This window comes from Sminthopsis crassicaudata, chromosome 1 (assembly GCF_048593235.1).
Source record: "Sminthopsis crassicaudata isolate SCR6 chromosome 1, ASM4859323v1, whole genome shotgun sequence".
NCBI lineage: Eukaryota > Metazoa > Chordata > Mammalia > Dasyuromorphia > Dasyuridae > Sminthopsis > Sminthopsis crassicaudata.
This window is the reverse complement of record NC_133617.1, coordinates 8,498,799-8,514,051: the sequence shown is the minus strand read 5'-3', so window position 1 is coordinate 8,514,051 and position 15,253 is coordinate 8,498,799. Positions and strand designations below refer to the sequence as shown.

At 57.6% G+C, this 15,253-nt stretch overlaps 1 protein-coding gene across 5 annotated transcripts in view; it reads right to left on the bottom strand.

Moving 5' to 3' along the window:
* Positions 1–15,253, bottom strand: part of MED15 (mediator complex subunit 15) — an 82,566-nt gene that overhangs the window by 41,157 nt on the left and 26,156 nt on the right. For 2 of the 5 annotated variants that reach the window (XM_074291818.1, XM_074291848.1), the window contains exons 4-6: positions 11,411–11,440; positions 10,093–10,305; positions 7,027–7,322 (exon numbers count right to left, since the gene is read on the bottom strand). In XM_074291818.1, coding sequence (XP_074147919.1) covers positions 7,027–7,322; positions 10,093–10,305; positions 11,411–11,440 — 539 coding nt within the window. The remainder of the gene's footprint in view (positions 1–7,026; positions 7,323–10,092; positions 10,306–11,410; positions 11,441–15,253) is intronic. The other 3 variants (XM_074291837.1, XM_074291827.1, XM_074291857.1) reach the window with 3 other exon arrangements.

Genomic DNA, 15,253 nt, shown 5'->3' with positions numbered 1-15,253 from the left:
CACAAAGACCTCGAATCTGTTTGGGAGGGCAGAGGCGTCCACCCCTGCTGGCTCATCCCGCCTGCTCCTGCTGCCTTAGGAGACGGCATCTCGAGTGGCTGACCTGCAGACGAGCCCCGGGCCCGGCCACGCCGCCACGGGCCTGCCACTCCAAAGTGGAGACAAAGAAAGTCCAACGTGGCACAAGGCAAGGCAGCCCCAAGGGCAAACCGATGGCGGAGCGGGTCTGCCACAGGCAAGGGAGAGAGCAACGGAAAAGCCCCTCGAACGGTTTTTGGAAGAGAACTAAAACCCCAATCGCAGGCTTGTTCTTAAAGAGCCAATACAAAAAGAGGCAGGCGCGGGCTCAGAACCGAGGGTCCCTCGGCCCGCACCGTACCCTGGCTGGGAAGCTCCGTCTCCCCCACCTCGTCCTGTCTCCACTAACACAGCCGTGGCTGGGATGGAGTCGCCGTCATTCTTCATCCATCAAAATGCCCAATTTGCCCATGCCACTTTCCCAGAAGTTCTATTAACTCCTGCCAGTTGGGCACTTAAAGGCCCTGGAGGGGAGCACCTACTGTGTGCCGGGTGCTGTGCTAAGCATTTTTTTTTACAAACATGATCTCATTGGATCCTCCCGACAAGCCTGGAAGGCAGGTACTACACTCATCTCCATCTTACAGATGAGGAAACTGAGGCAAACAGAGGAGTTAAGTGATTTGCCCACAGTCACACAGCGAGGGAGTGGCCAGTGCTGGGTTGGCTGCAGGGCCGGCCCACACTCATCGCCTGCTCTCACTGCCTCGAAATCCGGCCTCGGTGCTGTTCCTAATAATACAGGCGCCTGGCCAGGCAATCTCGGCGCGCATCTCAGGATCCCGCGCTCCTTCCAGGCTCGGCTCACGAGCTACCTTGCCCACAATCCCCTTGGAGGCTTGGGCCTCCCCAACCTCCAAAGTCCAGGGCATTTGTCTTGGACGTTTTTATGTACTTTCCTGTGTGTCTGTGTGGGTATGCGGGGGGAGGTATTTGTAAGTGACCCCCAGCACACACTGCCCCCTCCGACAGGAGAGTCCCCAGAGAACAAAGCTGCTTTCCCTCTGCTCTCTGGGTGTGCGGCTCAGCCCAAGACCTGTCTGTGTGACCACCTGACTGGCTCACAGTGCTTTAAGATATCTGAGCCCCTGGTAGGTCACTGGCCCCTCCTGATCACCCCCTCCCCCACCCCCATCACACCTGATCCCTCCTGATCACACCCTCCCCCACCCCATCACACCTGATCCCTCCTGATCATACCCTCCCCCACCTCATCACACCTGATCCCTCCCGATCACACCCTCCCCCACCCCCATCACACCTGATCCCTCCCTCCCCCACCCCATCACACCTGGTCCCTCCTGATCACACCCTCCCCCACCCCCACCACACCTGATCCCTCCTGATCACACCCTCCCCATCACACCTGGTCCCTCCTGATCACACCCTCCCCCACCCCCATCACACCTGATCCCTCCTGATCACACCCTCCCCATCACACCTGATCCCTCCTGATCACACCCTCCCCCACCCCCATCACACCTGATCCCTCCTGATCACACCCTCCCCATCACACCTGGTCCCTCCTGATCACACCCTCCCCATCACACCTGATCCCTCCCGATCACACCCTCCCCCACCCCCATCACACCTGATCCCTCCCTCCCCCACCCCATCACACCTGGTCCCTCCTGATCACACCCTCCCCCACCCCCACCACACCTGATCCCTCCTGATCACACCCTCCCCATCACACCTGGTCCCTCCTGATCACACCCTCCCCCACCCCCATCACACCTGATCCCTCCTGATCACACCCTCCCCATCACACCTGATCCCTCCTGATCACACCCTCCCCCACCCCCATCACACCTGATCCCTCCTGATCACACCCTCCCCATCACACCTGGTCCCTCCTGATCACACCCTCCCCATCACACCTGATCCCTCCTGATCACACCCTCCCCCACCCCATCACACCTGATCCCTCCTGATCACACCCTCCCCATCACACCTGATCCCTCCTGATCACACCCTCCCCCACCCCATCACACCTGGTCCCTCCTGATCACACCCTCCCCCACCCCCATCACACCTGGTCCCTCCTGATCACACCCTCCCCCACCCCCATCAAGCCAGCCCCCTGCTGACCACACTGGTCATTTGTGGGAGCTAGAGTCAGGCAGCCTCCTCGGATCTTTCGGAAGCGTCCCAGTGCGGTTAAAGGAGGCTGAGCCTGGATCTACACAGAACCGGACCCGGCCAGCTGAGGACCTGGCTTCACAGCCGACCTCTGGGACTTGCCACCAGAGGAGCTCTAGGCCGGCCCCGGGACCTCTAGGGGTTTCAACCTGCATGGAAAGAGGGGGGTCGCTCGTTTTCATGTGGGGTCCCTTCCGAAAGTTCCCTCCCCCGGCACACGGACTCCGGTGTCTCTGGCCACAACTCCCAACTCGGTCCATGACATCTGACCTGCCCCCACTCTGACCTGACTGGAGCGGAAAAAGGTTTTCTGAAGCAGCCCTTGCCCACTCGCTTTCTCTTGCCAGGCCCCACTAAGAGGCCCTTTTTCTAGAATCTTCTCACCCAGAATCTTTCCTTCTCTGGCTGTGACATCACAGGAAGGAAGCTAACCAGACGGACCTCAGGGGCCGGCCCCTCCCTCTGAGGCAATTGGCAGTTTCTCAGACACTGGCCTTCCTGCCACCACTTGGAGCTGGCCGTGGTACTTTGAAGCTTCCTGCCCCGGGGCCTGGGGCCGCAGCCAAGGAAGACCCTGACCCTGCTCCCAAGAGTCTCTAGAGGCAAGTCTCCCCTCTCCCCCATGTGGCCAGGGCCCCATTTCAGTCTGTCCAATCCCTGCCTCGGGCGGCCTTCACAGGCAGACATGAGAGGCAGGCCGCCTGCCTCCAGGGCCCCAGAGGCCGAAGTTGCAGGGGCCGCGGAGGCAGCGGAGGCTGTGTCAGGAGGAACCCTGTGGGGGTGCTTGAGGGCCCCCGCTGGGCCTTCTCCATCCCTGGGCGGGGGTGACGCAAGGCTTGGCCATGGGCAGGCTTCTCTCTCAACTCTCGGGAGGCTCAGTGAGCCCAGCTCGGTGGGTCCAGTCTGCGCTCACGGCACTGCCTGGCTCCCCTTGGCCCATCTCAAACCCAACATCCCCAAAGCAGAGCCCGCGAGCTCGCCCTGTCTCCCGCATTCTGAACCCCCGCTGCTCCCCTTCCTCTGCTCCCCAGACCCCTGTGTAGGCTTCCCACTTCAGTCCCCGACCTCTGCCCACGCCGGTCACCATCCACCACCAGCAGTCCTGTCCGGCTTCCCATGGCCCTGAAGCCCCCCCCCCCAGCTGTCCCTCCCCCCAACACTCCCCTCACTTTCTCTTCTCTGGCTTTCCCTATTTTCCTCTGACTCCCAACAGCTGGAGAAAGCCCTCCTCACAGCTGGGATTGAGATGTCCTTGAGAGTCTAAGAGCTGGTTAACATCAGTCAGCTCTGGGAAAGCAAGGATGCCTTCATCCGTTGCCCCGTGGGCCCGCGCCCACCATGGGAGCTCAATCAATGCTTTCTGATTAAGTAGTGGGTGCGAGGGACACAGAAGAGCACCGCTCCAACCTCGGAGCTGAATGACAGTGGGGGGCCTGTCCCGGGAGGGCTCTCCCGCAGGCTGATGATGGCACTTCCCTTCAGGCAGGCAGCTGGTGGCCAGGAGGGTGGAGGGAGACCTGGGTTAAAATCCAGCCTCGGGCACTTCCTGGCTCTGTGAGCCTAGCAAGCCTCTGCCCGCCTCCTAAAGGGCCAGATGGGAAGCATCAATCCCAAAGGGCCGCAAGCACCCAACGAGGTGTGCCTGGCACCTTTTCTGGCACACAGCAGGCATTTCATCAACGGGCGCATATACCTGCGATACATATGTATCGTTAGCTGAGTCCTTTTCGTTCTCCGTCCGCCTCTCTCTGGCCCTTCCCGTCTCACCCGTCCCAGTCTTGTTTGTGCCCCCCTCCCCCCGCCTCCTCACTGAGCTCTGACTGCACCCCGGCCTTCCCGGCGTCATCCACATCATCCTTCTGGAATCGCAGGTCACCCCCACTGCACAGAGAATCAAGTATAAACCGGGAGCCCGACCAGAACAGAACTCGGGGTGCGACGTCCTCCTTTTCTGCCTTAATCTATTAGCCCTTCCACCACCGCATAAAAGCTACGTTCTAGGCGGACTGGACGGCGCTCAAGCCGCATCCCCCGACCCCATCTGCCCTCTTTTCTTTTCCTGGAATGAATCTCTCTTTAATCCGCCGCCTCCTTTCAAGGATGGAGACAGCTAGGCGGCCCAGTGGTAGAACCGGGAAAGCCGAGCTCCAATCGGGCCTCAGACACCTACGACCTTGGACAAGCCACTCAGACCCTGCACTGTTCCCTTAACTGGAGAAGGAAGATCGTTAACCAGCGCCTGCCCCCAAGGAGGGGCAAGGATGGGAGCTGACCCCTGGGAAGCACTGAGCCTCGGACTCCAACTTGTGGCTCAATGGTGGATCTGGCGGATCTAATGAAGGCCTTCGACTCAGTCATGGGCCTCGGCCACTTTCTGCCCCGCGAAAAACCACGACTGCGCTGCGTGAACCTCATCCTCCGTGGCTGGGCCGGCCCGGGCTGCCGCTCGGCAGGCGGAGCCCAAGATTGACACGGGAGCTTGCTCGCGATTCCGCATCTCGTGTCTCACTTAAAACTGGCCTCATGCTGATCAGTTACTGCGTCCACGCTCCTTCGAGCACAGACACGAGGGGGTGGGGACATCTCTCTGATTCCACGGAGCCGTACCTGTTCACCCTCCCCCTCAATTTTCCTCCAATTAGAAATCCGATGACTTAATTAGACATCCTATTTTGTGCCCTGCTTATAGTTCTCTTTTAAGATAAATTTCCGGCTCCCTGTGTTCGTGCTCCAGAGACCAGCAGAGAAGACGGGGCCCCCATCCATCATCCGCCAGGCGTGCTCTGAAGCATGAACCTCCCCTAGCTTGTTTGGGCGCGCCAACCAGGAGAACACCACGGTGCTTGAAACCCCAGAACGTGGTTTTGCTTTAATTTATAAGTTGTAACTGTTAGGGAACCACGTGAATGGTAACAGAATTCAAGCCTAAGCTGTAATTAGTGAAATTTTGCTATTTCTAGGAACATTTCTTGCGTTTTAATTACAAAGAGGATTGTCTGAATTGTCATGAAGGCAATAGGAGAAAATGGCATGGGCTACAGTCTGAGAACTGCTACAGATGGAGCTCTGTCCCTGGGAATAGCCGAAGGTACCGCAGCCTCTTGACTCAGTTTCCCCATTGTGCTACTTTCTTCTGAACAGAAAATCTTCCCACCTGTTAAACCTGAGCCTGGCTTTACCCTGTGACTCCGTGATGTGCTATCAGGGTCACATTGTTTTCTCTAAGAACTATATATATATATACATATAAAATTGTTAAATGTTTCCTGATTAAATGGAATTTTGAGAAAGCAACAGGATTTAATTGTTTTTTTCTGTGAACTCTCTCTCTCTCTCTCTCTCTCTATATATATATATATATATACATGTATGTATGTATGTCTGTATGTATATGATTGACTTCCAAATGTATCTAGTAGGAAAATAAGTTGTGTTTTAATAAATTCTCGAAATTGGATTAAGGATTTTATATATAAAATTACCTCATGAAAGGGGAATTATGGTTCCATTTCTAAAGGATCTGCAGGGGGCCGCTAGGGGGCGCAGTGGATAGAGCACCAGCCTTGAAGTCAGGAGGACCTGAGTTCAAATCTGGCCTCAGACACTTAACACTTCCCAGCTGTGTGACCCTGGGCAAGTCACTTAACCCCAGCCTCAAAAAAAAAAAAAAAAAAAAAAAAAAGAAAAGAAAAAGGATCTGCCTGAGACAAAAGAGTTCATTTACAATTAAACACGCGTGAATTTTTAAAAGATTCTCACAGCAGGTAGGATTTAGAGAAAGCTAGAAACAACGAGTTCCAAAACCTTAAATTCTCTGAAGTTTCAGGTTTGGAAAAGAGAACGTAAGAAGCTATGCTAAAATGTCTTGTTACCGGTAGATTTTAGCAGAATTATCTAGGAATCTCTACAAGCAATTTGGAACCGGAGAAGCAGAGCCCCCTTCAGCGCTGCCCTGAGAACAGCCAACTGTTCCAGGATGTTCCAGAGCTATTTCCAGGGATCAGATGAATGTGTGGGTCACACGGGACTGAAGAGGAAATGACTTAAGGGGCAGCAGGAGGGGATTACTAGGATACAAGGAGACCCGCTGTTATTTAATATTAATGATCATCGTCGTTTTGGTGTTTGTTTGCTAAGTTTTCTTAGTTTCTTGGTGACGTTTAAATCTCCTCTCTCAAAATTAGCCTGCCGCCAGTCCTCTAGCGGCGCGATCTGTGGCCTGATCCTGTAATTCTGATTATGAATACGATAAAAACCTTATCAATCTGGCTTATAGAAAAGTGATCCACGGGGGAGGGGACGTGAATCAAGGGGGAAATTTCAAGCGAAGGAGACAGATCCCTATCTGCTGAGCCCTTGGGGACACTGCTCAAGAGACGATGTGCTGGGAAGCTCAAGCCTTTGTTTCCTCAATCACTTCAAGCAAGTAACACACACGGCGCCCGGCCCACGGAGTCACTGCACAAGGCTTGTTCTCTTCCCTTCCTTCCCAATTCAGGTACAATTCCCAATAGCCCCATGAAAATAAGCCTCCTCCTTTCTCTGTAGTTCTGGCTTCTGCTAAATCCGGCGACGATGGCGCCCAGCCTCCCTTGGGCTCTCTGGAGCCCAGCTTGGGTGTACCGGCGGCAAGGTTAGGGGGGGGGGTCTCTCGGAATCGCCAGAGTCCGAAGGGCTCCCTGGGGAGCTGGATCTGGGCAGGGGGCCTAGCCTGGCCGGGGAGCTCCCGACATCTGTGGCTGTTGGCAGCTGGGGCCAGACCCCTGCGGAAGCTTGGCCGGCAGGGCGACTTTCTCTCCTCCTTACCTGCTGCTGACTCTGATGGTGGAATTTGAGCAGGTGCTGCTGCTGCTGCTGCACGGCCACTTGCAGCTGCTGCTGCTGCTGCTGCACGGCCACTTGGAACTGCTGCTGCTGCTGCTGCATGGCATTCTGCTGGGCCTGGAACTGCTGCTGCTGCTGCTGCTGCAGCGCCACCTGCTGCTGGGCTTGAAACTGCTGCTGTTGCTGCTGCTGCTGCTGCTGTTGCTGCTGCTGCTGCTGCTGTTGCTGTTGTTGCTGCTGCTGCTGCTGGAGAGCCACCTGCTGCAGCTGGAGCTGGGCTGCAAAGACAGAGCCCACCCGGTCCAAGAAGCTTTCCAGGCCCAGGCTTAGCCTGGCACCCCCTGCCCCAAGTCTGGGGGCCCGGCTCCTCCAAAGAAGCCCCCCTAGAGCCTGACCTCCGACCCAGCCACGCCAGCCCCAAGAGCCGGGAGGGAGAGACTTGGAGAGCAGCTGCTCCTGGGGGCCCCAGAAGGACGCCCGCCACACTGGAGACGAGCTCCGGCGGCCTCTGGACAGAAAGGAAGGAGCCGCTACGCTTGGACTGGCCGATCTTGGGGGCGGTTTTGCCTGATTAAGCCCACTCATTATAATACTTTTGGCCTTGGGGATGGGAGGAAGCACAGAGGAGAAGAAAATAAAGTGTTGTTCATTTAAAAAAGCACAGGCACTCCCCCCCCCCCCCCCCAGAAGGGCCCTGGCTGCAATCCCTGCTCAGAGCCGCCCCCTGGAGCCAAGTCTGCACCAAAGGGAGAGCCGGGCAGGGCGAGCTCCCGCAGGGGCTCTTCTCAGCGGCTCAGACAGCAAGCCTGGAAGTGCCGTCCTGGCCAGCGCCCGCCGGAGATAATAGAACCGCTTCACTCTCTTTAGCCCTGCCCAAGAACAAGCCTAGGAACTTTGGAAACGGCAGGAGGTTCTAGACTGGATGCTCCCTTCCCTCTTCCTCCCCCTTCTGTCCTAGGGCTTTAAGTCTGTCAGCAGCAGCATGGAGCCTTATGAAGAGCGCTGAGGGCGCAAAGGGCCGGCTCGGGCCAGGCCGGGGAAGAAGAGGCAGCTGCCCTCCCAGACCCAGCAGGCTCTGAGGAAGAAGGAAAGCAAAGCCCTCGTGGCTTCTCCCAGCACAGCTAGTGCATCTAAGGGAAAGAACCCAGGCGAGAAGGGCCCAAGTGCTGCAGCCAGAGGCGACCCTCCGGGTCCGGGAACACTTCTGCCCTGTCTGGAGAGCTCCTGGCCTGCTCCGTTCTCCCAAGCACAACAGAGGGCTGCCAGAGAGCTGCTGCCCACCAAGCCGGACTTCCTGACGTGGAGGCCAATCTGGGCACCACAGATCCAGGGGCAGCGGGCGTCAGGAGCCGGGATGGCCGGCTGGGCTGGACAGGGCGAGGCCACTCCAGAAATTCCCTTGAGCTCAGAGCTCCCCAACATTTGAAAGTCAGGGTGAGGGAGGGAATGACCATGAGCTGGGCCAGCACCTTCCTCGAAGGCCTGCAGAGCTCACGGGCCCAGAGAAGGAGCTCAGGGAGACAGCGCGCTCTTGAGGCTTCCCCATTTCCACAAAGCCTCTCAAGGGAACCTCCCAAAGTCACGGAGACTAAGGGAGAGGGGGGACTAGAGGCGCTCCCCTCCCCTCCCCACTCGGCTTGCCCAGGCCCTTCCGGTGCTAGAACCCATGCGGCCACGGAGGCCCAGAAGCTACTCTGGGCCGCCAGCTGTCAAGGGACTCTTTCTTCGGGTCACAAAATAAGAGTGTGGGCAAGAGGAATGGAGGGAGGGGGCTTAAATTAATCAGAAGCCCTCGTTTCAAAGTCGATGCCCGTCAGTTGGGAAACAGCGAGACAACCCCGGGTACACGGATAGAAAGGACAATAACCGGGCCGTGCGAATGACGTGTGTGATGGCTACAGGAAAGCCAGGGAAGAACTAGACGTCACTGAGGCAGACCCCGGAAGACAACACAGTGACTTCAGCTAAGGAAAGAGGAAGAATCCCCCCAAACCAAACAGACTGCTGAAGAATTAGGAAAAATAATCGCTCCTACGCCTCTGGAGTTTTGTTGATGAGTTTTTCTAAAAAAGAAAAAGTCTTAGTTTCATTTTTTCGCAAGAAAGCTTCTTTATCACAAAGAATGACTCTCTGGGAGAGGAGAGAACAGGTACCCAAGGACTTCTAGGAGCTGGAAAAACCCAATTTTCATAGCAATAAAAAGCTTCCTTAAAAAAGAATCGTTTTTAAGATAATTACCAATGTACAATCAGGAGCTACGCTAATTATCCATGTGTTTTTAGTTCCGTTGCTGGAGTTCCTTCCCCCACTTCAGGGAAGAAGCCAGAGTCTGGATTCAGACCCGTCTCCTAACCCCAAATCCACGTCCTTGCACCACCTGGGGACGCTGCACCCCGATCCCGCCCATCAGCACGCTCTCGGGAAATGCCCTTCCCTCTATTCCTTGGGCCTGCACCTGCAGCTTCACTTGCACTTTGGACAGAAAGGGGAGGGAGGAGAAGTGGAAACAAGGCATTCAAATCCTCCTTCCTTGTGTGGGGGTGTCACCGGGACCCCCAAGGCGAGGGACAGCCCCGCCACCAACAGGAAGGGGGAAGGAATTATCAGGCCCGAAGGTCAGATCTGAGGGGAGGGCCAGCGGATGTTGCCCGGTACAGCCCCCCATTTAGAGAAAAAGAAATGGAGGACTGACTGTCAACGGCAGAGGCTGGATGGGAAGCCCAGGGGGTCTCCTGCCCCATCCGTGTCCCTCCCATGATTAGCCCAAGCTGACTTCCTCCCACCCAGCGGTCTCCTGAAGGGGTGCCACGTGACAGGTGGCCAGATGCTCCAGAGCGAGGCCCGAACACCCCTCCGCCACCGCCCCAACCAGTTCTAGGCTCATTCTGCAAAGCCTTGCCTCTTTCTTGCCCATTCCAGGATCCCACACCCAGCAGAACTAGCCTCCTTCACGATCCCTGGCAGAGGACACGGGAGACAAGGTCACATGCTCGGGGACGACATCGACAACGGGGGATTCCCAAGAAGCAGCTAAGTCACGGTACTTACTCGGCTGAGTGGTGGCAGAAACAACAGACATACCATGAGGGGGCATTGCCGAGGTGCCGGGCGGCGGCTGTCCCGAGAGGGCCATTGACTGGCCCACTCCTCCGAGCCCACTTATCCCGCCCAGGGACTGGCCTGGGCCCCGAGACGCCATCCCAATTCCAGTCGCTCCGGTCGGGGGTCCGCCTGTGAGGTTCTGTAGGGCATTCATAGGATCTGTGGGGGAAGGTGGGGAAATGGCAGCACTGCTCAAAAGATAAGGGTTAGGTTGGCTATCCTGCCCTGGGTAATGCCCTCCACTACCAAAACCCAAGGGGGGCAACCGTCCCCGCTGCTCCCCCTGTCCAGAGATCCAGCCGTCCACGGTGGGACCTGCCCCGTCACTTAAGGGTCCGAGTGCCCCGGGAGGGGCAACCTCGAACATCCGTCACGCTGCTCTCCCTAAAATGAGTCACTGTCCGTCCATCCCCCCCCCCCCCCCGGATAAACTGAATGGTTCCCGTGCTCTTGGCGCTGAACAAGATGGAGCAAAAAGCAATTCCTCCCTAGAGTCAGAGCCGTGAAATTGGCAGCCACCCTCCAACTTACCCTCCCATACACTGCTCCCCCCGAGCTCGGGCTAAGCAAGAGCCTGGTCCCAAGGGGAGCTGCAGTGGGGCCAGGCGGGCCCCCGCCAGCCCCTCCAACCCAGGGGACCTCTTCACCTACCCTAGCCGAAAAGAGCTCCCTCCCTGGGGGGCCAAGCTCTGCGGGCGCCGCGGCCCGCTCACTCCCCGGATACTTCCTGGGGCTGAAGCTCGGAGGAGCCAGGAAAGCTGGGTGCTAAGAGGGACTCGGGGGCCAGAGGGGCCCACGAGTCCTGGAGAAGATCCCTGGGGCTCAGGGCCCCAAAGATGGGCGGGGAAGCAACAAAAGCCTCTCTCTGAATAGGGGGTAATGCAGCAAGTTCCCAACTGGCTCAGTGCTGGTCCTCCACACCAGTGGACACAGGGCCGAGGAAGAAGGAACGAGAGGCGGGGAGAGCGAGTCCCGCCGAGGGACGACGGGGCCGGGGAGCAGCTGGCTCATCTCTTCTGGGGGGAGGGGAGCGTCTTGTACTCCCAGCCATTGAATACGGGCCTCTCGTGGCCAGAAGCGGGGGGGACCTCGAGGCTCTGGCCCGACGCATGGCTCGGCTCGTGGGAGGGGCAGCCAGCCCAAGCTCAGCCTGCCTTCTCCCTGCCTCCCCATCTCTAAACGACCGGTCATGAGGCAGAGCTGGGTGAGGGGGGGGGGGGCAGGGCCGGACGAGGGGGGGGGGCCAGGGAAGAAAGGTTCTTACCGCTAACAGAAGCCTGAGATTTCTTGTTATCTATTAAAGAAAAAAACAGAAAGACACGCCTCAGAAGCACGTAGTCCAGGAGCACGTTCCCCCTAAGCTGCAAGCTGCCCGGGCTCTCGGAGACCCCCACAGGAGGCTGGCCAGCATCTGGCTCAGGGACGACTCGAGCCCCTTCCAGCTGCCCTGGGATCCCCACGGACTCCAATCTCTGGGAACAACTCAAGAAGCCAACGCCTGGGGCACAATGAGGGCACCCGGCCTCAAAGATGGAGCCCCCTGGAGGCTGGGAAGGGTTGGGGCTAAGGGGGATGGCCGGGGTGAATGTCCAGCCCACAACTGCCCCTGCCTGCCTGTCAACGACCCGGGGCCTTCGTGGCCACCGTCCTCCTCATCCTGGGACCGCACCAGGCCGGGGCCCAGAAGGGACACAAGTTGGGGGTGAGTTGTGCTACCCTGGCCTCGAGGCCTGAATGTTCTTATCCAAATGGAGAGAAGCCTGTCAGCCCAAAGCACTAAGGACCTTCAAGTGGGACAGAACTACGGGCAGTGTCTTCTCCGAGATCACCAAAGATCCAATAGAGGGGAAACTGAGACCTCAGACAAGAAAGGCTCCGAGGCAGTGTGGGGGGCTGGGAAGGGCAGCGTGGGGGGCTGGGAAGAGCTGGGCTGAAGCCCGAGTTCCCACAAGTTTCCACTAGGCCTTGGTGGGGGTTCCCTTAGCCCGTCTCCAGGCTCCCGTGCCCTCGGCTTCCCATCCATCAATAAGAACGCCCTGGATCTCTAGATGTCCTCGTGGCTCCCAGGTCTGGCCCAAGGTCCCCCAAGGAGCCAGCGATGGGAACACAAGCCATGAGGAAGGGGATTCTGGGGGGAGGCTCGGCCTGGACAGAAATCACCCTGCGAGTCCCGCCCAGAGCAGTCGACATTACTTCAGAGGAGGCACAGAGGCATCCCGAGGACGTGTGGGCGCTGGGGGGCTCAGGCCTCCTCGGGGTGGTAAGGGATATCTGGCCACGAGGGAGCCCAAGTTCCCTTGAGGCTGCAGGAGCCGGAGCTGGTGGGACTCCCGGATCGGAGACTCTCAGAGGCAGATGGCTTTCCCCCCCTCCCCCCAGAGATGTGAGATCTCCAACTACAAACTGCAGAAAGTAATACATTTTCCTTTAGCCTCAGATCCCCTCCCCTTCTAAAGGGTCTGCCTCGATTGGGTCATCCAATCCAATCCAATTATTGAACACCTACTGCGTACGAGGTACTGTAATAGCTCCTGGGGACGTAAAGTTGAAAGGAAAAAGTCTTTGTTCTTGGAGAACTTTCATTCTTCTAAAGCAGGGGTTCTCAAACTACGGCCCGCGGGCCAGATGTGGCCTGCTGGGGCATTTATGCGGCCCGCCGGGTTATGGCAAATGGGCTGAGGGACAGTGAACTGGCCTCCTGTTTAAAAAGTTTGAGAACCACTGTACTAGAGGGACACGATGTACTGACGGGAACACTTACATGCAATGATGGAAGGAGCGCGCTCACCGAGAGGCTGGGAGCATCAAAAAGAGCTTGCGGGGGAAGAAAAAGAGCCTGTGAAATCTGGGGAAGGGTCTAAGCCAAGGCTCTGTGATGGGCTGCCAAAGCTGGTAATGCACCAATAGGCTAATCTGACCAGGAGGGGAACAGGAGCAGCGGCCTGGGCAGCCAAGCACCCCGGAAGGTGCTCGGTGGTTCATCATGGATAGGAAGTGGAGATGTCCTCCTAGGCAGAGACAGATCTGCCAGCATCCCAAGCCCATCCAATGCCACATTCCCATGATACACCGAGAGGAGGGATGACCTGACCGGGCTCACATGGCCAAGCCGGGACTAGAGCTGCCCTTAGTCCTCCCAAGGAGGCTTAACAGGGCCATTCCCCATTCAAGAGCGATGCTTCTCTGGCCGGTGGAGGCTTGGTGTGCTTCATTCTCAGAGAATTGGCACTTGAGAAGGCCAGAGGAAGAAAAACAGAGGAAACAAAGCTCACGTCCCCCCAAAGCAGGGCCGCCGGGGAGGACTCTGGGCAGAGCGGTGGCCTGTTCTCCCAGTTACCAAGACAGTCTGGCTGTGAAGGGACAAGAAGATACAGCCCAGAGTATAACCCAGACTCCTCTGGGAGAGTCCCAGATTCAGCTCGGAGAGGTGATGAAGAATGTCTGAGCTGAAGGCACCTGGAAACCCTCGTCTAGCTAAAAGGCTCCGACCCCGGCAGGGAAGCGACTGGCTTTGGGTCACCCAAGTCATCGCCTGCCGGACACACTTGGGAGAACAAGGAGAAACGAAAGAGACAGGAAGGCTTGTCCAGATCCAGGCTCTTCCACTAACCTGGCGACTAGCGCGGAACCAAGGCAGGCCCTCGCTCACCCCCTCTTTTGTGAGAGACGGCCAACATGGAATCAGTGCCTGGCACCTAGCAGGGGCTTCCTGAACGTTTGGTGCCTGCCTGACACCCATGAGACTCTCCTACAGACAGCCTACAGTGACCCTGGGCCCCCATCTCCCAAACTGGCCCCCTTCCTCTCTCCTCCTATGGAACGAGGAACAAAGGAAGAAGCATTCCCTTAAACTGGAAATCTTCCATCAAGGTTATAACCAGCTTCAGCCCTGGCAAGGTTCCAGATGAGACAAGATCGGACACGTTCTCGTCCCTCCTCTCCGGCAGTCTGGCCACGGCCCCTGCGAGAACAGGCTTCCCGGCCAAAGTGGCAGATCCCGGGGGCGGAAAATCGCCCATCCCTTGTTCGGTAACAGTTCCGTTGAACTTTCCCCCCTTTTTATTCTAAGGAATGGGACTGGGGTTGGGGGGAGATGGAGGGTCCCCATGGGAAATGCTGCTGCTTTAAAAACAAAAGGCATTACTTTTTTTCTAAAACTGTCAATCTCTCGCCTAGAAGCCTGAGGAAGTGGGAGCCGGGAACTACAAGTTGCTGCTCTAGAGAAGCTGTGACCCGAGCCCGCCCCACAGAGATCCCAGAAGGGGGAAAAGCGCTCGGGGCCAAAGCTATTCCCAGCAAGTCTGGCCCCAGGCCGGAAACTAGGGGGCGCCACCAAAGCTCCCCAAATCGTGGCCCAAGGAACGCCATCAAATAGTCCAGCGCTGTAGGAAATGACAAAACAAGCCGGCCCAGAGAAACGGGGGATGGGAGGCTCCGCAGCTGCTGCGGGCGGACAACGGCCCAGGGAAAGCTCTGGGGACTGCCATCCCTGCTGCTTTCCCAGGCCCAAAGACGCTCTCCACCTGCTGCCAGAGGCCCAGGGAGATATCCGGGCTGGAAACGGTTTGCTCCGAGTCCCTGGATTTGTGGGAAGGGTTTAGGTTACGGATGTCTCGGAGTGGGGGGGGGGCGGTGAGGAGAGGAAGGGAGTGCTTGTTTACTAAAGAGTAGCTATGAAAAGGCTAAGTGAAAATAAAGGGAACCACTGAGGAAAGAAGGCCCTGCCCTCGCATGTCTAAGTTCCTCTGACTGCAAGGCGGCTCCCGGGGGCCCCGAGCTGGTCTGAGCTGAGGGCGGCCCTCATCTGCCCTGACCCAGCTAGGAAGTAATAGTCAAGTCGGGATTCAAATTCAGCTCGGAGGAGGAGGAAGAATAGGGCGGTAAGAGAGAAGAGCTGGCAAGCTGGCCGAGGCTGTCAGACACGTGACCCGGGGGAGCGAGGAGAGGGAAGGGCCTAACACCAAAGGAAACCTGGCCGGGTGTCCCGTAAGCGCTCTGAGGGCAGGGACTGGCTCATCTGGCTTTCCCCGGCCCGGGAACCCCCAAGCTGAACCGTGCCCTCTTGTGCCCGGTGTGGCCGGCAGGAGCTCCCCAGAGACCGGTCCCC